The following is a 21,083-nucleotide window of genomic DNA, read 5'->3' as shown; positions in this document are numbered from 1 at the left end:
GTTTGGAGGTTTGGGTTTGGGGTTTTGGAGCGTATGAAACGATAAACAAAGCTAATACGTATGACAATACCTGTCTGAGATATGGGTACCACCCATCAGAGGCTGCAAGGTCAGCTGAGATGCTGGAGTGCTTTGATAAGGGTGGGCACAAGCAGTGAAGCAAGGCTCCAGATAGGTATTGTCATAGAATCATAAAATGGTTTGGGTTGGAAGGGACCTTGAAGATCATCTCATTCCACCCCCCTGCCCTGGGCAGGGACACCCCCCACCAGCCCAGGTTGCTCCAAGCCCCGTCCAACCTGGCCTTGAACACCTCCAGGGATGGGGCAGCCACAGCTTCTCGGGGCAACCTGCCCCAGGGGATCACCACCCTCAAAGTTATTTTTTTTTCTCCTGTAGGCCCACTTTAGGTACTGGAAGGCCGCTATAAAGTCTCCCCAGCACCTTCTCTTCTCCAGGCTGAACAACCCCCGACTCTCTCAGCCTGTCCTCATAAGAGAGGTGCTCCAACCCTCTGATCATCTTTATCGCCCTCCTCTGGCCCCGCTCCAACAGGTCCGTGTCTTTCCTATGTTGGGGACTCCAGAGCTGGAGGCAGCACTCCAGGTGGGGTCTTCTCAGAGCAGAGGGGCAGAATCCCCTCCCTCGCCCTGCTGGCCACACTTCTTCTGGTGCAGCCCAGGATACGGTTGGCTTTCTGGGCTGTGACTGTGCATTGCCGGCTCATGCTGAGCTTCTTGTCAATCAGCATCCCCAAGTCCTTCTCCTCAGGGCTGCTCTCCAGCCATTCCCCACCCAGCCTGGATTTGTGCTTGGGATTGCCCCAACCCAGCTGTAGGACCTTGCACTTGGCCTGGTTGAACTGCCTGAGGTTGGCATGAGCCCACCTCTCCAGCCTGTCCAGGTCCCTCTGGATGGCATCCCTTCTCATACGTGTAAGCTTTGTTCATCACTTCGCACTCTGGTGTCTCAGCTGAGCTTGCACCCTCCGGAGTCAGTGGGCATTGCTGAGACTGGGAAGAGCCCAGGTGCAGCGTTGGTCACTGTGGCATTTTACGGTTCTGGAGACCTCGGCGTGAAACACAACTTCAATTTTTCTTGGCTTCCATGCCTTTTTGTTGACCTACCACCATTTCTTACTGCTTACTGTTAGCTGCTCCCTCTCTGCCTGTGGAAGAGGGGGACTCGCGGAAAGAGGCATCTCTAAACTATGGCAGGAATTTCAGAGGGGAGGCAAGTTTCAGCTCAGGGTGACACCAGGCAGTGCCATTAAATAATGTGCTCAGTCTGTTTTATAGGCATTGGTGCTATTTGTCATTGGAGGGCTGGCTTTGTGTGCACAGCTGATGCCTGCTGTCACTTGATGACACGGATTAATTTGACTGACAAGTTTTGATGGGGGGATTCACACCGCTGGGGATGGAGACGTGCAAGGCGACACTTTTAAAAAGCAGTTTTAGCTGGCAGAACTTCATAGGAAACACCAGGCTGAAGTTCTGTCACCAAACATTGCACTATGCTGTTCTTTTGTGGTTGTTCAGTACTTACGGTTCACGTATCCAGAAAATGTGCATATGGGGGTTGTTTCAGTTTGATCTTTTTTTTTTTAATAAATTGAATGTTAAAGTGTTTGAAATTGCAGATGCTCATTTATTTTCAAGGACAAACAATGAATGTTGTGTTAGTATCCTAAAAATATTGATGCACTTAAAATAAAATTTTACAGTTATGTCCTTTCTGGGTAAGTTTTAAGAAGGTTTTTGCTGTAGGAACATGCTTTCAGTGCAATATTTGCTTCCTCTAAGTAGTTAGTCTAGCTTGTGAGGATAACCTCTGGCCAAAATTGCAAATTTCTATTCCTCCTTTTTGGTCTGATTTTCCATCTGTAACAAAAGGTCTGTAGAGGCACCGATGGCTGCTACGCTTGCGTTTTCTTTGTGGAAGCCGTTCTGCTGAGGTAGCCCGAGTATTGCTGCAACTTTGGACTGCAAAACTAAATAGTGAAGCCAATTATCAGAGAAGATGCTTAATTGCACACATGAAATGGGGTTTATCCTGCTGTAGTATTGCTGTCAGCAAACCTTGTAATTTTGGAACAGCTGCTCTCGCAGAACACCATCACATTGGTAGTGAGTGACCGTTCTGTTCTGCTTCGGTCTGCTAAGTAGTCTTTAAAACACTCAGTCCCAAAGGGATTTAGTGGCAAAGTAAAATTCTGTAGAAGTACTGATTATGATATTGCCATGATTATGAAGTACATTTTGCTGGGGTTTATATGCAACATAAAAATCTAAAAGCACTTATCTTTGAATTTAGTTAAAATATTAAATTGTCAGGTTAAAATTAAATCCGAAGGCAGAAAATGCGATGTATAAAAATATTTAATTTACTGCTTATAAGCTATTTTAATAGAACCGCAATATTTATATGTGAGTAAAATAACATGGCTCTAATAAAAACTTAAAAGGAAAGCACAAATATATTAACTGATAAGGCTTAATGTTTAGAATGATATGCTGCAGATATTAATTCGGAATACATTCTTTTGATAGAGCAGTCTGGTTTTCCTTGGCCGCTTCTGTGTTCTTTCTTCATTCTTCCATGCCATTTATTTTTTTCCAACGCTTGCTGTGGTGTTTAGATTTCCTGAAAAATCTAGCAGAGAAAAATATTTTAAAAAGTGTGTTGAATGAAGAGATGGTTTTCCTTTAGAGTCCTAAAGACTTTTTTTTTTTTCTTGGAACATCCATGTGAAATATTTAATGGCACGCAAGTCCTTGAGCAAATCTAAACTAGGGCTGTGACTTAAACCTGGAGTAACTGAACAAACTGGACAGAAGCCATTTCTTTTTCATCATTTACAACATTACGCTTCAAGAGTTGTTTCTATTTTTGGCTCTTTTAAATACTTATCACATCTGTTAGTCCAGTGCTGTTCTTCCCATATGAAAACTGGTACATAACGCTCTACAAGATAGCAAGAATTAGTGCTCATCTGTAGAAGACACTGCTGCTCAGTATTTTGTACGTGGAGTCTTTTTTTGTATGTGACTGAGACGGTGTTTGTTGACTAGAATCTGGACTTAATAGGCTATTACACCTAATCAATCTTGTTTTTCTTTATAGAAAAGGCTACAAATGAATATAACACCAGCGAGGACTGGGGGCTTATTATGGATATATGTGACAAAGTTGGAAGTACTCCTAACGGGTAAGCTGTATCTCAGCATTACAACATCTAATTTCATGTTCATGTGAGGAAGAATACTGTTTCAGAGAGAACGCGTCTCAAAATGCTCAGCGTAGTCAGCTCTGCAAAAAGTGCTACCAATCTGACACTTCTGCGAGCTCTACAAATATATGTAGTTGGCTTTAAAACTCTTTGAAAGAAATGTTCCAACAGGATTTCTAGTAGAGCAATTTGTATATGCTGACTGCATTCCAATTTTTATGGAGTTTTGCACAGTAGACCAAGTTGTTCATATTTAATGATCTTGCGTGAATTTGGAGAAGCAAGTGTGCCAGCAGGAAAAAGTGAACTAGTTTCTTTGCAGAAAATTGTCTAGCTGGGGCAGTTAGCGGTTTATGATGAGAAATGTGTCTGTTTATTCGTTAGGAACAATGGGACTGATGGAGGAGAAAAGGGGAAAAATTTGGGATCAAAACAGATCAATTTGTTTAGCCTGAGTCGTAACACTGAAACATAAGTGGTAGTTCAGTGACCCTATAATGGCCAAAAGTATTTGCTGAATTTTAAGGTAATCTTTTTGAGTGATGTTTTAAGTTTTGAAGTAAACCTGAATTAGTGCGTAGGCTGAATTCTTAAGAGATCTTGGAATTTTTGTCAGTTATAAGTAATGTTTAAGATTACTATACTATTCAATCTGGGAATCTTTAGTCCTGAAGGGAACTAAAAAGTGTAGAATGTCCTTTGAGTCCTTTCTTAAAAATCGTTTGTTGGGGGTTTTTTTGGTTTGGGTTTGGTTTTGGTTTTTTTTTGTACAGGGGACTGTTTTAAATCCACTTGTTTTAGGGAAGAGAAGATTGTCAAAAAAAAAAAAAAGTAGAATCTTAACATATATTTTTGTACATACAATAAAATCCTACATTCTGAATTTTAACTGCCACTGTTGCTTGCATATTTTAGTTCAGTTTTGTGTAGTTTTCTTCCCTCCCACCCTTCACTAGGACCCATCTTCTGAAAATAATAAATATTGTTGCTTACCCTTAAATATATATATAGCTTAACAAGTATGTTGACTTTGTTGGCTTGTTTGTGTATTAACTGTGACCAAACATACTCAATGTTAGGACTAAACTCCTACTTCTCTTGCTAGGTGTACCTCACCGGCTAACTCGGCACGATAGGGCCGGAGTGGTAAACCGGAGCGGTGGGTACTGAAGCCACTGCATCCGTTCAGTTTGCAGCTCAGGGTGTTTGGGATTTTTTCCCCGCTTCACAACAGGTTTAATCTCTTCTCCTAAACTTAATATCCACACCAGCATCGGCGCAAATTTGTCTGCAGATCCTGTCGCTGGCTCCGCCTCTGACAGCTCCTGGAGAGGTTGGAGCGCATTTGGTGTGCACAGAGGAGCTTCTGACTTAGATTTCTTCCAAAAGGAAATGAATTTGCGTGCACAAAACTCCACTGTGAACTAAATGTGCAACATATGGGAATGATTAGAAAATTCGTTTCAAAACCAGAATAGTGCTCTAAACCAAAATGAGAATATTAGATGCAGTTTATTACCTTGTTTAATATAGTGGCATAAAATCTTTCTCACTACTGTACACTCAATACATTGCAACAGACGTCTTTTGAAACAAAACGAAACCTTGCAACAAACATTGTTTTTCAAATTAACAGTGAAACAGTTTTGGTTTCCTTTCTGCACAGGCTTTTTTTTAAGCTTTGCCCAAGGTTGCAATTCCATGACGACGTTAAATTGTCAGGAGAGAGAATTTGCATTGAAGAGGGTTGTCAGATATTTCCTCTAACCCCTTGTGCGGTGGATTCCTGGTGAATCTGATCTTGGCAGTGATCTGGCTGAAGACTAACCTGCTCAGCCAGATCAGTTCCTTCATCTGGGCAATGCATGGCTGCTGAAGCCTCGGGAAGGGAAGGGGACTGCATTGCCATAGGAAGGGACGGTAGGTGTTGGGTCTAGTACTTTCATCAGTGACTTTCACTTGTGCTCGCGTGAAGCGATCGCTGGGCGACGTGGAGAAACGCAGCCTTGCGAAGACATTTCTGTGCTTTGGTAATACAGCAACTCAAGCGTACTGCACGTGATATTAGTTGTAAAGATACTGCATCGGCTCTTTACGTAGAGATTTCATGTTTTTAGGGGGTTCAAAATAAGAGTGATAATGGAGCTTTACATATGCCTAAGCCCATGTAGCTGGTGCATGCTGTTAATGCTCATTTTAAGCATAAAACTCCTTAGTAGAGTAACATTGAGAGTGCTAATCATTATTCTATACTTATCTCAGATTTTGCTGAAACAAATTATAAAATCTTTGTGTCCTTAGTGTCTTGAAAACGGGATCCAAGAGCTGACAACCTGTGAGCAGGGTTTTTAAATTAAATCCATAGAGACCCTTTACAGTAGCCAGTAAAATAACCATTTATTTAATCATCACTGCTCCTCATTCTTTTTCTGTAGACATTTCTTTCATTGTCTATTTCAAATCAAGTTGCTTGACTCAATGGCAATTGCTCCTTTTATGACCTGTCAGCAGTTTTATGGAAATTAATACAAAATGCCAGTGTAAAAATGGAGTCTGTTCCAATCCAATACACATCTAAGAACAAACAAGCTGTTAAATATTTTTTCCAGAGTAGCTCTGGGAAAAGTTTAGGTTAGGTTACTTTTTTTCCATCGACCCAGTTTTGTTTGCTTACCCAGCTTGAGTATCTGGTATCATTCATTCTGCAGATCATGTCAGTCACATTTATCCCTAATAGTTTCTTTGTTTCTTTTTCAGAGCAAAGGATTGCCTTAAAGCCATCATGAAGAGAGTAAACCATAAAGTTCCCCATGTGGCTTTACAAGCGCTTACAGTGAGTAAACTACCACTATTTTCAATAAACTGTCTATTCTTTTATGTAATGCAGCTGTTACAAATGTGTACTGATCAATTAATACCTTTATATATCTTCAGCAGAAGTCAGTGAGAGTGTGCATGCTGAACAGAGGATTAAATTTAACTCTTTATGGATGCTTTTATATTGGATTATTTTCATTGTTGTCATACATTTTCACAATTGTATTTCTGTTGTCAGCTTTTAGGAGCCTGTGTATCAAACTGTGGAAAAATATTTCACTTAGAAGTATGTTCTCGTGATTTTGCTAGTGAAGCTCGAAGTATAATAAATAAGGTAATTTTTTATAACCTTAAGTACCGGGGGAGGATTATTTTGGTAACTTCTTTGCCTTGTCTCAACATAGCAAAGAATTGGCACAACTGATGTTCTAGTTAATACGCATTTTCTAGTTTGGGTGCAATTGCAGATACTGCTGGCTGTTTGGGTACTTTGATTTTTACTATGAAAATACAATGTATTAACAGAGTGACAGGCTGATAATACCTACTCCAAATTTTTACAAAATTACATGAGCAATTTTAATTAAAATCTGTGACTCTTCCTAAGCTCAATTAATTTGATAATGGTGAAGGCAGCTTTTCTTGAAGAGAGTTTTTATTTGGCTTGAATGAAATTCATGGGCTGAAGTGCAAAGGGAAAATGGTGAGAAAGTTAAACTATGTTTTTACAAGGAAAAGGATGAAGTCTTCAGACAACTTTATTAGTTTCTAGACGCTCTCAGAATGCCGAATGAGGAGGTAACCAAGGAAGGAAGACCTTAGTGGTCAGGATCAAGCAGCGATGGGATCTAAATCTGGTTGTAATGAATTGAATAAGCAGCAACAGCTTTCCCCTAATTACTGCTCCAGTTGAAGACAAAAATGGCTAATGTGTTAAAAAGAAGTTAGTCTCCAAATATATGGGAGGCCTGGAATCATCAGAGGTGGAGCAAAGCAATTAAGGAAACTAATAAAATTGCTGGGAAGCAAAATGAGTTCACAGCTCTTCTGTTTCTCGCTTTGTGTGGAAAAATAGGTCTTAAAGTCCTCCCCTTTGTTCTCATTAGCCATGGTCCATTCTGAAATAGAACATTGACCTTCATGGTCTGACAGCACTCGTGGATGTAAAAACAAGCCTTTAATCCCACTGAAGAATGGTCTGCTGGAGCATATTTTATTTTGTTGTTGGGACATACTTGTATTTTACCCCCATCCCTGGCCCACTTGGAGGAATAACCTTTGGAGGGCTGATAAAATTGTACTTTCTCCCTTTTCTCCAAAAGAAAGTTAGTTCAGACAAGTGTAACAAATGTCTTTGTGCTGACGCTGAGCCTGTCAAGCTACATCTCTTCTTTCGGTTAAATGCATGAGCCCGAACTTGTCAACGTTCTTGCTGTTCAGCATATGTTTACGTGTGAGGCACAGGCTTCCAGTGTGATCTGAACTGCACTCAAACGAGAGATGTTGGCCGCGCGCTGCAGTTGTGCAGCCCCAGGCTCTTACCCAGGCAAGCCAAACGCAGCAGATGTGGGTGAGCCCAGCAGCCCCAGAACCCTTACTCCCCAGCAGGTAACCGGACACTAGTTAGGATCCTTTGGGTTCAAACTGTAGTCTCTTCATCAACTGTCAACAAAACCGGAAAGCGTATGGAGTCTGAAGTGCTTTGGTCCATGTTTTACCCTCATAGCGTTGGCATGACCTTCCCATGTATTAGCTGCTCTATTGAAGCGTTCTTTTTTGCTCCAGTAATCTTTTTAAGGGTATTGCAGCATGTATTAGCTGCTCTATTGAAGCGTTGTTCTTTTTTGCTCCAATAATCTTTTTAAGGGTATTGCAAGAGTAACAGCAGCTGATGTTTAATGTGACTGAGGTATACTCTGAAGGGTATTCTTCAACCATACAGTAGAGTGATGCTTTTCTGAAAGTGGATTATCACTTTGGGTGAGGTTGTTGGCACATAAAATTTGCAGTGTTGAGTGAAATCAGCGGTCCTACGTAGATCTAGAGTAGCCGTAAATCCTGTGGATGAGGGTGGAGGAAGGGGAGCTGTAGAGGCTCTTCTGTGCAAGAGGCTAGAGAAGAATGTGGGAGGCAGAGCATGAACTTGATCTTGGTTTGCCCCCATTGCAAGAAAATGTCGTCCTTTACCAGACTGTGTCCCTGCACCCCAGGTCCTAATTTGGGAGCTAATAGTATAAACGGTCCCACGAGCTGGGTGACACTGTACATATTGCGTAATTCCTTTTTGTGAGAGAATCTGAACCAAGGAGACGTGTATATATGTATGTGTATGCAGAGATGGTACAGAGATCGGTTTTTGAGAAGTGAACAGGGAGAAGTGTGTTCTGGCATCTGAGAAGAAGACAGCAGAGCTCATAAAAGGTAGTGAAGGGCTATTGTCTTGTAGGGAAAGACAGCGTCTTCTATTAGACCAACTTACGTGGATGGGAGGGGAATAACAATACAAATTAGAACTAATGAAGAGAAAATTGTGGTAAAATGGAGGGTAACTAATGTAGAGGTGCAGAAGAGTTGGGGTAAGTGTAGTAGATGGCCTGAATCTCTCCAAAACTGTTGAGGTGGAGACATCTCAAAAGTCAAAGTTTGTCAGTCTTTTTTCCTTAACCGTTCCTTAACCCCCTAAAACGGACTTCACTAAAATAACAGCAGTATAGGTAGGTGGGCTGCCTGCAAGATCTAAGCTTTGGCTGTGCGAGGGAATCTGCCTCGGAGGATTGCTGTAAGGGTTGAAGGAGCCCTGATTTAAAATAACCAGTTGTTTGGTAGAATCAGGGAAATCTGAACTACCTGCAGTCTGTTGCTGCAGTGGAGTAATGGTGTTGGAAAGGGCTATGCCTGCTTCCCGACGAAAGGGTGATGCTCCAGAAGCTAAGCGTGCTATCCGTGATATCAGAATCATTGTATAAAAGACAATATATTCTGGGCTGTCTTTTCCAAATTTTCTTAATCAAGACAATTATTAAATATTAAGGATATTTATAGTAAAATAGTTTTGGTAACAAAGTTTTACTGAGAGGGAACAACTGTTTCTACTCCTTTTGAGGTAAAAGCATCCCTTTCTATGCAATTTTGTCTTCTAGGCTCATCCAAAAGTTTGTGAAAAACTAAAAACTCTAATGGTGGAGTGGTCGGAAGAATTTCAGAAAGACCCGCAGTGTAGCTTAATATCTGCAACTATTAAATCTTTAAAAGAAGAAGGTGTAACTTTTCCTGCAGCTGCATCACAGGTAAAAGCTGATTTGGGATACATGATACTGTTAGGTTGACTGTTCCTGGCAGCGAACAAACTGAAAAGCTGTCCAAATTAAATCTTTCTTGCTTTCGATCAGAGGAGGGTGTGGTCCTTGTTCTCGTTTGGTTGCCTCCATATGCTGAGGTTCACTTCTGTTCATTCTACTTTTCTGTCCTTGCCTTTCTAAGACAAATAAGAACAGACTAAAGGCTATTTCATTATGCCCTTATGGGTTGTTTCATTTTAGATCCTTCTTTTCTTCTGATCATTTTTAGAGCTTCATTGAGCTGTCACCGCCTTAAATCAAAGCAATTCTACACCCACACTTTGTACTTGGTGTTTCACGGTTCTAATTGCTGACTTGGAGCACATACCTTCGTGTTTCTTCACAGTCTCACATAACAAAGGGCAGTATCTGGAATTGAGACATTTTTGAAGATGATCTGTGCAATGCATTCCTTTTCCCAGTCCCTATTTCTTGTTCGTGCTGTTACCTGTCCGTGTCAGGATTTGTCCTGGCTCTGCAGTAGGTGGGGTGCTTCAATCCCTGACCTCACCCTTTGTGTTTTACTTCTGGTGGTGTATTATGCCTAATCCCCTAGCTGGCAGATGTGATGACAGGTGATTTTTTTTTTTTCTATGCTTTATTATTGATGCTTCTAATTATTTTCATGTTAATTATGAGTCAGGTGAAGATCAGTCCTCAAAATTAGAACTGCAGCTTCTATTACGTATTCCTTACATGAAGTTTACTTTTCTCTGTATTAAACATGGAGGGGTTTTTTACTTTTACAATCTTTCCTTCCCCCACAAAGATGTTTTCACTTCTAAATCTAGGATATGTGTTAAAACATATGGCAGAAACATGGAAGATCTAGAGTACTGGCAACCAATTATGCTTCCTTTCCTACAAATACATATAAAATGACATCTTGATGTTTTTACCTCATGCACTTCACTTCAAACAAGCAAAGCTGAGGTTCTCGTTATTTGGTACCCTTGTACAGCGTTGTTTCAAGGACTGTTGATAAGTTCTAGACACGGCTAGTGTCTGAAACTAGATTCTTCATTCCTTGTGTGTGCAGGAAGACTTCCTTGTCGGAATGAAAACTGTAAGAACTGTTTCACAATGCTGTTGTGGAGACTTGTGTTATTTAAGTCAGCAGCTCCCAACTTGATGTAGGTTTGCTCTTCCTTCCCGTGGTCCCGCCAGCAGAGATGGAGGGTGGCTTTTTACTCTGATACAGAGAGATCTCTCCCTTTTCAGCAAGTCCAGCTGCTGCTTAATAACTTGGGTCTTCGCAGACGTAGGACTCCAAAGAGCTTTTCTTCCCTTTTGAAGGGAGGGGTGGAGGACTGGAGGACAGAGGTGGAAAGAGCAGTCATTTAAACGAGTAGTCTCACTTTATTAAACGAGAGCAAAATAATGTTTTAAATTAGATCAGTTATTTCAGTTAGATCTGATTATTTATTTTACTTTGTTCCTTGCTGAAAACAAAATAGAAACCGGCTGAGATTCTGAAGAGTAGTATCTTTTTCTTCTAGAAGGTCGTCTTGATTTAGCAATGAAATGCTATAGTAGGGCAGCTCACCAGGAACAACTTACTACTAATTTTTTTAAGTATATAATTACAGAGTTTTCTTTTTCCTTTATAACTTTAACTTACTGTGTTGTTAATACATTTGCAGGCTGCCACAAATGCTGCTAAGAATGGTTCATCATTAAGTAAAAACAAAGAAGATGAAGATATAGCTAAAGGTAAATTGCTAGTCACAGGCTTGGGTTAGATTTTGTGCTCTAGAAGTTTTGTTAAAATGCACGGAAATAGGAAGTTGTACTCTCTTCTGCTGCATGAAATGGAAAGCAAGGGCACAGCAGGTTGGGAATTAGCATACTGTGTCATTCAAGGTGTTTTCTACATGGATGAGGATTTGGGGTAAGATGTATTCTTCCCCATCACATAGCCATTAACGTTGTTTTGTGACTGTTTTCTCTCCAGAGAGCTTGGTCTTTTCCCTTCTGCACTCACATGTTTTATTTTAGCCTTCGTTATTCTTTCTCCTCTTTCTTGGGTATAGTTACTGTTGTTCAGATGTCATAGTGAAAAATTTATCAGTATTTCTGATCGTGCTAACGATACTACTGACATTAGCAGTATGTGCACTGCTTCAAGTAGTGGCCTGTACCATGAAAAGCAGAGGGTTTTTTAAATGTTTCATAACTCGTGTGTGATCATGTCTTGACTTTTAATCCGGTTGCAGGGCAGAGTAAAGCTGTTGAAATGGGAAATACAGCTAGTAGTTTGGAGCAAAGATTTTAAATGTAAAATATTAGCGAAGCAGATAGGGACCATATTTATAATATAGCAATAAATACTTTTCTTTTTTTTATTAGGAAAGCAAACTGCCTTTGTATACAGGGATAAAATATAAAAACCTTTTCTTATTTTTTTCCCCCTTCCCTAACTGTAGCTATCGAATTGTCTTTGCAAGAGCAGAAACAGCAACAAATGGAAACTAAATCCTTGTACCCATCTGCAGAAATTCAGCAAAACACTCAGAACTCGAGGAAGGTGCGAGCTCTGTATGACTTTGAAGCTGTCGAGGACAATGAGCTCACCTTTAAAAGTGGAGAAATTATTTTTGTTTTGGATGACAGGTATAATATGCTCCAACGAAGGTGCCTTTATTCCAGAACTATTGTTTTCTTAGGATAGCAATTTTTTCCTCTGATGCTGCTTTTCCTCACAGAAATGTATATTGTCACTCTGGCCTCCCTCAAATCCCTTTATCTTCCACTGTTCTTTCCATATCCCAAGTTTTTGACCTCAGTCATTTTTGGTGCAGGGAGAACCTCACTGTATTATGTTGGGTATTTCATGGGGGGGTGTAGGTCCGATTTGTTTGTAGTTTTCAAGATAAATGTTAGCTGGTTATAACATATGTCGTAAGAATATACATACACATTACAGTTCTAAATTTCAGCTACTTCCAGAAATTGTTAAATCTCTGGCTATCAAGCATCACATTTGCTAAGAATAAAACTGAAGAAAAAATACTTAAGATAATTGTTGTTGTTATCACCGTTGCCCCAATGATAGCTAAGAAGCACAACTTCTTCCCTGCTAACGCTGTTCTAATTTAATAGACTGTGACAGGTCAATTATATTTCTAATGTTAGTCCCCGCTTGTGTACGTCTTGTAAACTTTTAGGTGAAGCTATAATGGGCTATCATCTAATCAATCTAATGAATTGAAGAGTTGTGTTAAATTTTGAGTGATTGCTATGGAATGATTTTACTTTCCCTGATCCCTCCTCTTCTCCTCCTCACCCCTCTGCCCTTTAACAGCTCCTTTGGCTTTGCTGCTGATCTCTGCAAATGTTCTCCTTTGCCTTTGTTATTGGATACACAGGGAAACGTATTAGATGTCACAAGTTTTCTGTCAAAAGTCCAAAATACATTGCTGACACTAGCGTTAATGTTCAGAGTTTTGTAATACATCTTTATTTCCCCAGTGACACCAATTGGTGGAAGGGTGAAAATCATAGAGGAGTAGGACTGTTTCCGTCTAATTTTGTGACTTCTGACTTAAATGTGGAACCTGAGGCAGGTAAGTTAGCTGCTGAAAGCTGGCAGGTTATTTTAGAAAGGTGGGCTTATGGGGGAAACTACTAGTTAGCCCATCAGCAAAATAATTTCCTGAAATCAGCCCAAGGAAACAATTGAAAGAGAAATCCTGCCCTTGTTTCAAACAGGCAAGCATATGCCACCGGTGTAGCTCACTTCAACGATTTCTATCTTCTGATTCTCTTCTGAGGTGTTACCTGTTTCCTGTTACAGAAATTCGGTTCAATTTAACATAATTCTTTGGCGGTAACATATTACATATGAATCCAGTAACTTGCCATTTAAAATGTCAAAGTCTCTTCTCAGACATCATACCTAGTGTAGAATAACACTCATACCCGTGTCAGTGGTTTGTAAGTGTCACACTGTTCGCTTTATTCGTGCTCATGATACCAAAATAAATGTTAACACTTACGACTTGGCTTAAAGTAACTGTACGTGTGTTGGAGGTGGTTTTAGATGCTAGTATGACTCAAGAGTCTTTCCCTTGCTGGGCCTAGGTTCATAGTCGGGCTAACAGCCCGAAGGAAGCAGCTTGGCAGAACGTTTTCTAGGCAAACCCATTTTCCCTTCTCCAGCAGCTAGGTGCGTCGCTGCTTAAAGTACTTATTCAAATTTCTCTCTCATTTAAAGGTCTGGTGGCAAGCAAGGAGAAAAAGTGTATTTTAAGTTAGCGTAGAAACACAGCTGCAGAAAAGAAACTAATGTTTGTTCTTTCAGCAACTGTGGATCAAAATTCTGTTCCTGAGGATACTACAGAAGAAATTAAGAAAGCAGAACCTGAGCCGGTTTATATAGATGAGGTATGCAGTCACTTTCAATGTAAAAAATTGCTGAAATTTTACATTGGTTGCAACATTCTTTTGTTACTGAATGTTAGCAGATAGTTGTTTTTCTATAAAGAACTTTTTTCTCATTTGAAAATTAAAACAGTCTCTGCCATGCTTCAAAAATAGTTGTTCTTAATCCTCTCTTCACCTTTCAGGATAAAATGGATAAAACTCTGCAGGTACTTCAGAGTATAGATCCTACAGATTTAAAGCTTGATTCTCCAGATCTTCTAGACTCAGAAGGTACTTTGAGCACTGTTAGTCAGTTTTTGTATTTCTTGTCGCAATTACCTGTTGTGGATTGAGCTGGTAATTCTGTTGCATTTATTTTAAGCTTAGAGAACCGTGGTCTGTACTAATAGTGTGCTGTAGAATAGCTTATTTCACAGTGGGAGTGTGGGGCTGTACGTATAACTCTAAATTTTCTAATAGTTGCCAAGCCAACTCCATGTTTAGCAGAGTACTTTGCATAACTTGCAGCTAGCATACAATGCCTCATCTTTGCAAGATCCATCCGCACATAAAGACTCTGCTTGAAATAAGCGATTAATTTTGTGTCAAAATTTCTCAAAGTACTGCTGGCTAGGAGGGGAGGGGAAATTCAGTTCACTTAAGAGCCAATTAGTTCAAGGTGTGTAAGAACAATTGAGCGTACATTAAAAAAGCAGAGTTCCTGGGGGGGGGAAAGGGAAGGTAAAGGAACCTGTGCAGTACAACAGACGTAGATAGATTCCTAGGCAGTCTAGGTTGGATATTCCGGTAGGAGATGACAGTTATAGGTGTTGCACAGTGCAAGCAGAAACACCAAACTTTCCATCTTTTTATCGGTAGTCTTTTGTTTGAGAGGGTAGAAGGAAAGAGGGGAGAGGATGACAAAGCAGAACAACCAAAGTATTTTTCCTGTCTCTTCGGGTTGGAGGAATGGGACGCACATGATAACTCGGTGCGCTCTCCAGTTCTGTGTGCTATTGTAGCGTACTTGGATAAAGTATTTTTTGGCTGCATTTAAACTTTTAATTGTGCAAGATATTAACTAGCTTGACACTTTTGTCTTCACAGATATTTGTCAACAGATGGGTCCAATGATAGATGAAAAACTAGAAGAGATAGATAGGTGAGCCATAACGGAGCTTCTGCATTATTTATTATGATTTACTTTAAACTGTGCAGTTGTATTTAACTATTTTTTTTGGTTCTTTCTCTTTCATTTCCCAAGCTAGAAAATCTTGCGAGAGAGAAATTTTGACAATTCTACCTTTATTTTTTAACACTTAGGTACCGAGGTCCCAGTGTGTGTACTAAGATTTGATTGCTGCTCTCCAGAACGCACTGCATAGGTTACTGGGTGCATTTGATATTAGCGCTTTTTGGCTGTAGCCTTTGCGCTCTGTCTAGAGCTTGGTATTTTCACTCTGCTGCTCTCTGTCCTCCATGACAGGAAAAATCTCTTCAGCGCTCTCTTCACCTCTTCCCCCTGAGACTTCTAGGGACGTTTGAAGGTGCAAAGAAAACTAACACCTGTGGAGTTGCTTACCTTGTTGCAGCTAGGGAAGAATAGTTGTTCACCACTTGGACTCTCCTTCCGGTCCCGTTGGTGTAAGAAACAGAGGGGTGTAAGAAACAGAATGGCAATTTTAGAATATAAATGTGTAAGAAATTGACCATCCTCGTTTTAAGGTGTATTTTTTTTCTTGCATATTCAGAACTGCTTAATGAACTGCTCTTTTACCATCTAACACGAGTTGTTAGAGAAACAGTGTTTGCATATATTTGTTTTGAAACAGAAAACATTCGGAATTATCGGAATTGAATGTGAAAGTTCTAGAAGCTCTGGAGCTCTATAACAAACTGATGAATGAAACACCGATGTATTCAGCCTACTCAAAACTCCACCATCCTGCACAATACCCACCTACATCTTCTGGTGTTTCAGTGCAGGTCAGTATCCCTTTCTGGAAATAGAGACTTTCCTAATATAGATTTCTATTTAAAAAGATGACAGCAAAAATGAAGTGTACGCTTGCTTGCTAGCCTACGAACAATCTGACATTGCCTGGTGACTTTTTATAGCCTTTAGAATAAAATATCGTTTACGCAGTAGAACAGAGTGCTTCAATTTGCAGTTACCTGCTTGTACAATAAGGTATGGTTGTTAATTTTGCTCTACTTAACAGAAAGATACTCTTTTGAAAATACTAAAAGATTCCTTCCCTGATTAATTTTTTTACCCTTAGAATTGTGTGTTTCAGCAGCTTGGTGGATATTCTTGCTGTTAGTCATGTCCTCAGCCTTAAAGTAAAACGTTACCCTCTTATCTAATAGGAGGGATGTGAGTGAACTTTAATATTAGTGCATTAATCATGAGTGCGGTGTACTTTTTCTAAATGTAGAAACACTAGTCTGGTTTTAGCTCTCTTTTTGTTCTTAAGAAACGAACATGTTGTATTAGGGGGTGTAGTTGCTCATAACTGTTTTACAGTATGTCTAATGTGCCATATTGATGTTTTAAGGAAACAAAAATGGAGGAGAAAGAGATATTTTTTTAAAGATACTTTTTGGGGAAAGCATCAAATGAGTGATTTTACTTTAAGTGAATTTTACTTTAATGTTAATTGTTCAGTGGGAAAAGAATAGTTGCCATAGCAACTGCTAGATCTGAAAATATGTCAGTTAAAAGTAATTTCATGTCCTTAACTGCTGGTAGCGATGGAAAATTCATTATACTTGGAGGTTAAAAAGTAATTTAAGCCAAAAGGCAACTGGAGTTTACTGTTTCTTCCAAGATGCATGCTTCCAGCTTCCAGTGGTGAAAAATACCAGATAATGCTAACCACGCTGAGCTTAGCGCAAAACCGGCGAGCAGCATAGACCTCTGTAGACTAAGCATGTTATACAACCTCTTCTCTCTGAGTTTTAGGTAAAGACTTGCATTATCTTAAACCTGAATAAAGGTTTTCCTTTTGTTTTGTGTTATAGTCTTAAAATATTCTTGTGTTTTAATTTCCAAAATGTGTTAAATAACAAATCTTGTATGGTGCCCATCTTCCAGCTCAAGTCTGTGCCTCAAAGCATGTAAGGAATGAACATCTTAAAGACGAGGCAAATTAGAGTAAAAGAAATAAGGTTTCTGGGAGAGCCAGAGGTCTTGAACCTTTTGTGTCATGTACTTCTTTCAGATATTAAGCACTGACCTTGTTAACAGTGCGTTTCTGATGAAATAAAGGATGCCTATGTAAAGCGTGTTACGAGAAGTTACATGTTTTGGTTTTAGAACCTTGTTGGAAAAATCAAGGGATGTTCATTCAGCTTTTGAACCCTAACATATTTGTTCATTGTAGTGGTGTTCTGTGCCATATTTGCTGCTACTTAATTGAAAATAAAAGGTATACAATGTTTTTTTTTATTATTATTTACAGTCATATCCCGTACAGCCACCTAGTGGAAACTACATGATCCAGGGTGTTCACCAAGTCACCATTTCCCCAGGTTATAGTCTCGGACCGGATCAGATGGGGCAGTTGAGGTCTCTGCCTCAAAGTATGAATTCTTCTGGAGCAACTCAGCCAGCTCAAGCTGCGTATTTAAGGTATCGCTTCGGCAAACTATTAAATCACTTTCTTCTTGATGGTAATCTTAATACTTTGTCTAGAGGTTGTGTGTTCTTGGGATATGTACAATGGCACGTGATACTGTTTGATCATTTTGAAAACACACAGATCGCTTTTGGACTAAGCAATATTCTTATTTGCAAATCTGCTTATGAGATAAATAGACGTGAACTTGTCAGAATTAGATTTGGTTTGTTTTGTTACAGCCCAGGACCGGATTCTGTGTTAAACCAGACGTACGTGAACCAGACCCCTGGCCTTCCGTCGGCTGCCAGCGCAGCTGCTTACACCCAGCAGCAGATGGGGATGTCAGTGGATATGTCGGCGTACCAGAACAACACGTCGAGTTTGCCTCAAGGACCAGGTTATCCCATGGCAGTTCCTGCTCATTCCGTTCTACAGCAACAAACAAATTACCATCAACAGCCTCTCCTTTAAAAACAAACCAGCTCGTATTTCTCAATTAATGAATAAAGGTTGCCTGACCTAATGATTTCTATGAATACCTGTCACGGATATCAAAATACATTTTCCTTTTAAATAACCCAACTTACTGCATTAGGGTGATGCCAAGTAAAAGTACGCATCAGACCTGATTGTTAAGCATTTGCATAAAGATAGCTTGAACTAGATTAGCTGATGGTTTAAAATTAATTTCAGATTACTTTGAGCCCTTATTTCAGTGGTTTCAAGAAACACCACTTGTGAAACTTAAAGTACTGTCCAAAAATAATTTTTTTTTTAAAGGTGTTTCTGAAAACTTGAGGATGCTTAATCATTGTCGTGCATTGCTCTTGTTATGCCTTGCCTCCTCTGGTATCTTACTATCCAAGTGGCTTTACAGAATCTCTGCTGACTTAGACACCACCTTCTCTCTGCGCTGCTGTAGTGAGCTGTGCAGGATGATGTGCACCGCACAATTGGAACAACTGCACGAGCTCGGCAGATGAGAGAGGGAAGAGAAAATGATTTGATATTGTGACAGTGAGGACCGCGTACCTACAGAAACGTGAGAAATGAGATTTGTACAGTGCTGCCTGTTAGATTTTGGGAAACCACAGAGACGTCCTGATGTGTTTCTCTTGAAGAAAACAGGTGGAGCCTTGCTAGAACTCGCTCGTGTCTTTTGGCGGAGGTGGTACTGCAAGCACAAGTCTCCTCTGCGAGGGCAGGCAAGGGCTGCTCCCAGCTGACTGTGTGGGCACTCTGTGGATACAAGGTGCTGAGCCAGAAACTTCTACAGAATCTCTTTTCTTTTCCTTTTTGGATGTATTTAGAAGTGAAGGAGTATTGTGGTTCCTTGTGGTAGAGGAGGGGCTCAAGAATGTTTGAAGCTTAAGACTGTGAGAATCTGCCTCGTTCCCTTTCCAGTGGGGAGCTGAGTGGAACAGGAATCATCTTTATGGGACCAGGGGGTTCTTGCCTCTCTTGGATTTCCTTTCTCTGCCACCATTTCCATGTCTAATTAAATACCAATTACAGTCGGAGAAACTCTTTAACCATTTGGAACAGGTGTATTTAATGCACTATCCGTATAGGCAGAATACACGTGCTTTGTGAGTGGGATTGTGCTCCTCCTTTAATACAAGGAGTGGTTGCGTATCGAAAAATGACAGACGTGTCTTTAGAAAAGGAATTGCCTGGGAACTGTGGAAGCGTAGCATTTGGTGGCTAAGAAAAGAAATCTAAGATTTTCTTCCCTGATGCACTTTTTTAATGGGTGGGGTTTGTACAAGAGGAGCAGAGGAGCTGAATTATCTTTCAGGAATGTGGGATTTCTTTATTTTATTGCTTCAGCCTCTGAAAAAAATCACTTCATTCTCCTCCTATATACCTACTCACTTTAGCATGGTCATGTTTATATCTATTTTAACAATTTTATGATGAGAAGTAATCTTTAGATTGGGAAAATAATGGAAGTAGATCACTGATTAAAACATCTTAATTAAATGCATGAAACTCCCGAATGTCTAAATAAGTACGTTTGGTGTATAAATTCTCTACTGAATGCGAAGTATCAGATTGCAGACTGTTGTTGAGTAATAAAAGACACCCTTCACTCAGCGCCACCTCCATTTCTTTTACATTTGATTTAATTATTTAGTATCATGACCTTATTCATTTGCAGCCTCATCCTTATGCAATAAGGTATTCAGTACCTGCTCTTTAAATCGTTTTTTTTTTTAATTTAAATTTGTGCAATTGGAAGGAAGCTTTTGCCTTTCCTCTTGACATGACTTTGTCTTTATCCTTCCCCTTCAAGTAGCGTAGTATAAATAACACATGTTGCAATACTGAAGTATTTTGATAACTTGTTCCTTGCGTTCTTTAAGGAGAATAATTACTTTCAATGCTGCTGTTCAACATTTTTATTGTTTGGTTGTTGGGGTTTTTTTTTTTGTAAGAGTTTACTTTGTTCCAAGTTGGTATGTGGTGAAACTAAACCTTGCTGGCATTTACGTAGCTTCTCCATGCTGGTTAGTAAATTGAGATTAAGGTAGGTATTTTTTTTTGGATTCGAAACTTTGGTCCAGCAGAAATACTGAGTATCTTAAATTGAGATGGCTAGACAGATGTGATTTGATTATGTTCAGTTAATTATTAAATATAAATAATGTATATACTCATTTGTCTGAGATTTTCTACACAGCTACATATATGCACACTGTTAAAGCCTGAAATTTTATAAAAGCAGGATTTGTCATTCTGTCGTCTTTTTTTTTTCCTAATTCTGTGATATGCAACTTGTAGATAGTGTAAAATAATTTAATTATTATTAAACTAGTGTATTTAGAGGGTTTTGGTGTTAATAGGGTCGTTTTTTTCTCTTCATACTTCTATACATTATCATATTTATTTTTAAGGCCTGATTGTAACCGAACATGCTGCCAAAGGATTTCTCTAACTTCAGATTTCTACATTAGGTTTCTACCTACTGTTTTATATCAGGAATCAATGGTAGATAACTTCTGCTTTTTCATATAAACTCGTAATGGTTAACATAGAAATCTCTGCAACTTTATAATGAGAATTTTATTGTAATATATTTGTTTCGTGGGTGTTGAAAATATCAATACTAGATAAATTTTCTTCTAGTATGAGTTGGCAACCTATTATGTCTAAGTTAGAGTCAGCTGAAAGCAACAATTGAATTTGTCTGTAAAATCACCGTGCAGAGACGTGTTTTGAGAAATTGTGGTCTTTCATACAGCCTTGATGTGACAAATGCATTGTCTATTTAATTTGGTACTGAAATTACAATGTTAAAAGATCAGATTGTTTCTGTAACAAGTAAATGTTAAAAATAACGTTCGGTGTTTGTTTTACTTTAGGTTTTGTTCATAGATGTTGGTGGACTTGTGGAACAGTGTAATTCTTTTGAAGGCTGTCCCTTAGAGAGGGGAGCTGAGGGGAACATGGCTGCAGCTGCAATCTCTTACAGGAATTATTTTCTGATAGGAAGCTATTTTTTTTTGTTATTTTAATCTATGCATCTTTTCTAAGAAATAATAGGCACTACTCTTGCTTACGTTGAACACTGTGATGTGTCTGTTGAATGAATGAATAACTTTTTAGAATTTATGGCTCTTACCAGTTAAATTTTACATGAAGCTGACTCAAACTGTTTTGAATTGGTGAAAATGAAAAAGGAAGGAAAAGAAATAGAGCTGGGGC

General features: G+C 39.4%; 1 protein-coding gene across 1 annotated transcript; it reads left to right on the top strand.

The window, feature by feature from the left end:
- Positions 1-3,128: 3,128 nt before the first annotated feature.
- Positions 3,129-18,093, top strand: STAM2 (signal transducing adaptor molecule (SH3 domain and ITAM motif) 2). The gene is made up of 13 exons (XM_009884026.1): positions 3,129-3,211; positions 5,990-6,065; positions 6,288-6,383; positions 9,190-9,336; positions 11,031-11,100; positions 11,814-12,000; positions 12,859-12,953; positions 13,691-13,773; positions 13,956-14,043; positions 14,860-14,914; positions 15,585-15,738; positions 17,217-17,386; positions 17,615-18,093. Exons 1-13 carry the CDS (start codon positions 3,174-3,176, stop codon positions 17,844-17,846), a joined length of 1,491 nt encoding a protein of 496 aa, XP_009882328.1. The 5' UTR covers positions 3,129-3,173; the 3' UTR covers positions 17,847-18,093.
- Positions 18,094-21,083: the final 2,990 nt, after the last annotated feature.

The sequence above is a fragment of the Charadrius vociferus genome, unplaced genomic scaffold (assembly GCF_000708025.1).
Source record: "Charadrius vociferus isolate BGI_N301 unplaced genomic scaffold, ASM70802v2 scaffold434, whole genome shotgun sequence".
NCBI classification, from domain to species: domain Eukaryota; kingdom Metazoa; phylum Chordata; class Aves; order Charadriiformes; family Charadriidae; genus Charadrius; species Charadrius vociferus.
Note: the sequence above shows the minus strand (reverse complement) of the source record. Positions and strands in the feature narration are given on the sequence as shown.

What these genes read in the sequence shown, in the direction of transcription:
- STAM2 (XM_009884026.1), top strand. Translation starts at nt 3,174, where the DNA reads ATGGATATATGTGACAAAGTTGGAAGTACTCCTAACGG. An exon ending in AGATCTTCTAGACTCAGAAG is followed by an intron (nt 14,044 to 14,859) that starts GTACTTTGAGCA and finishes TTGTCTTCACAG; the next exon opens with ATATTTGTCAACAGATGGGT. An exon ending in CTTCTGGTGTTTCAGTGCAG is followed by an intron (nt 15,739 to 17,216) that starts GTCAGTATCCCT and finishes TATTATTTACAG; the next exon opens with TCATATCCCGTACAGCCACC.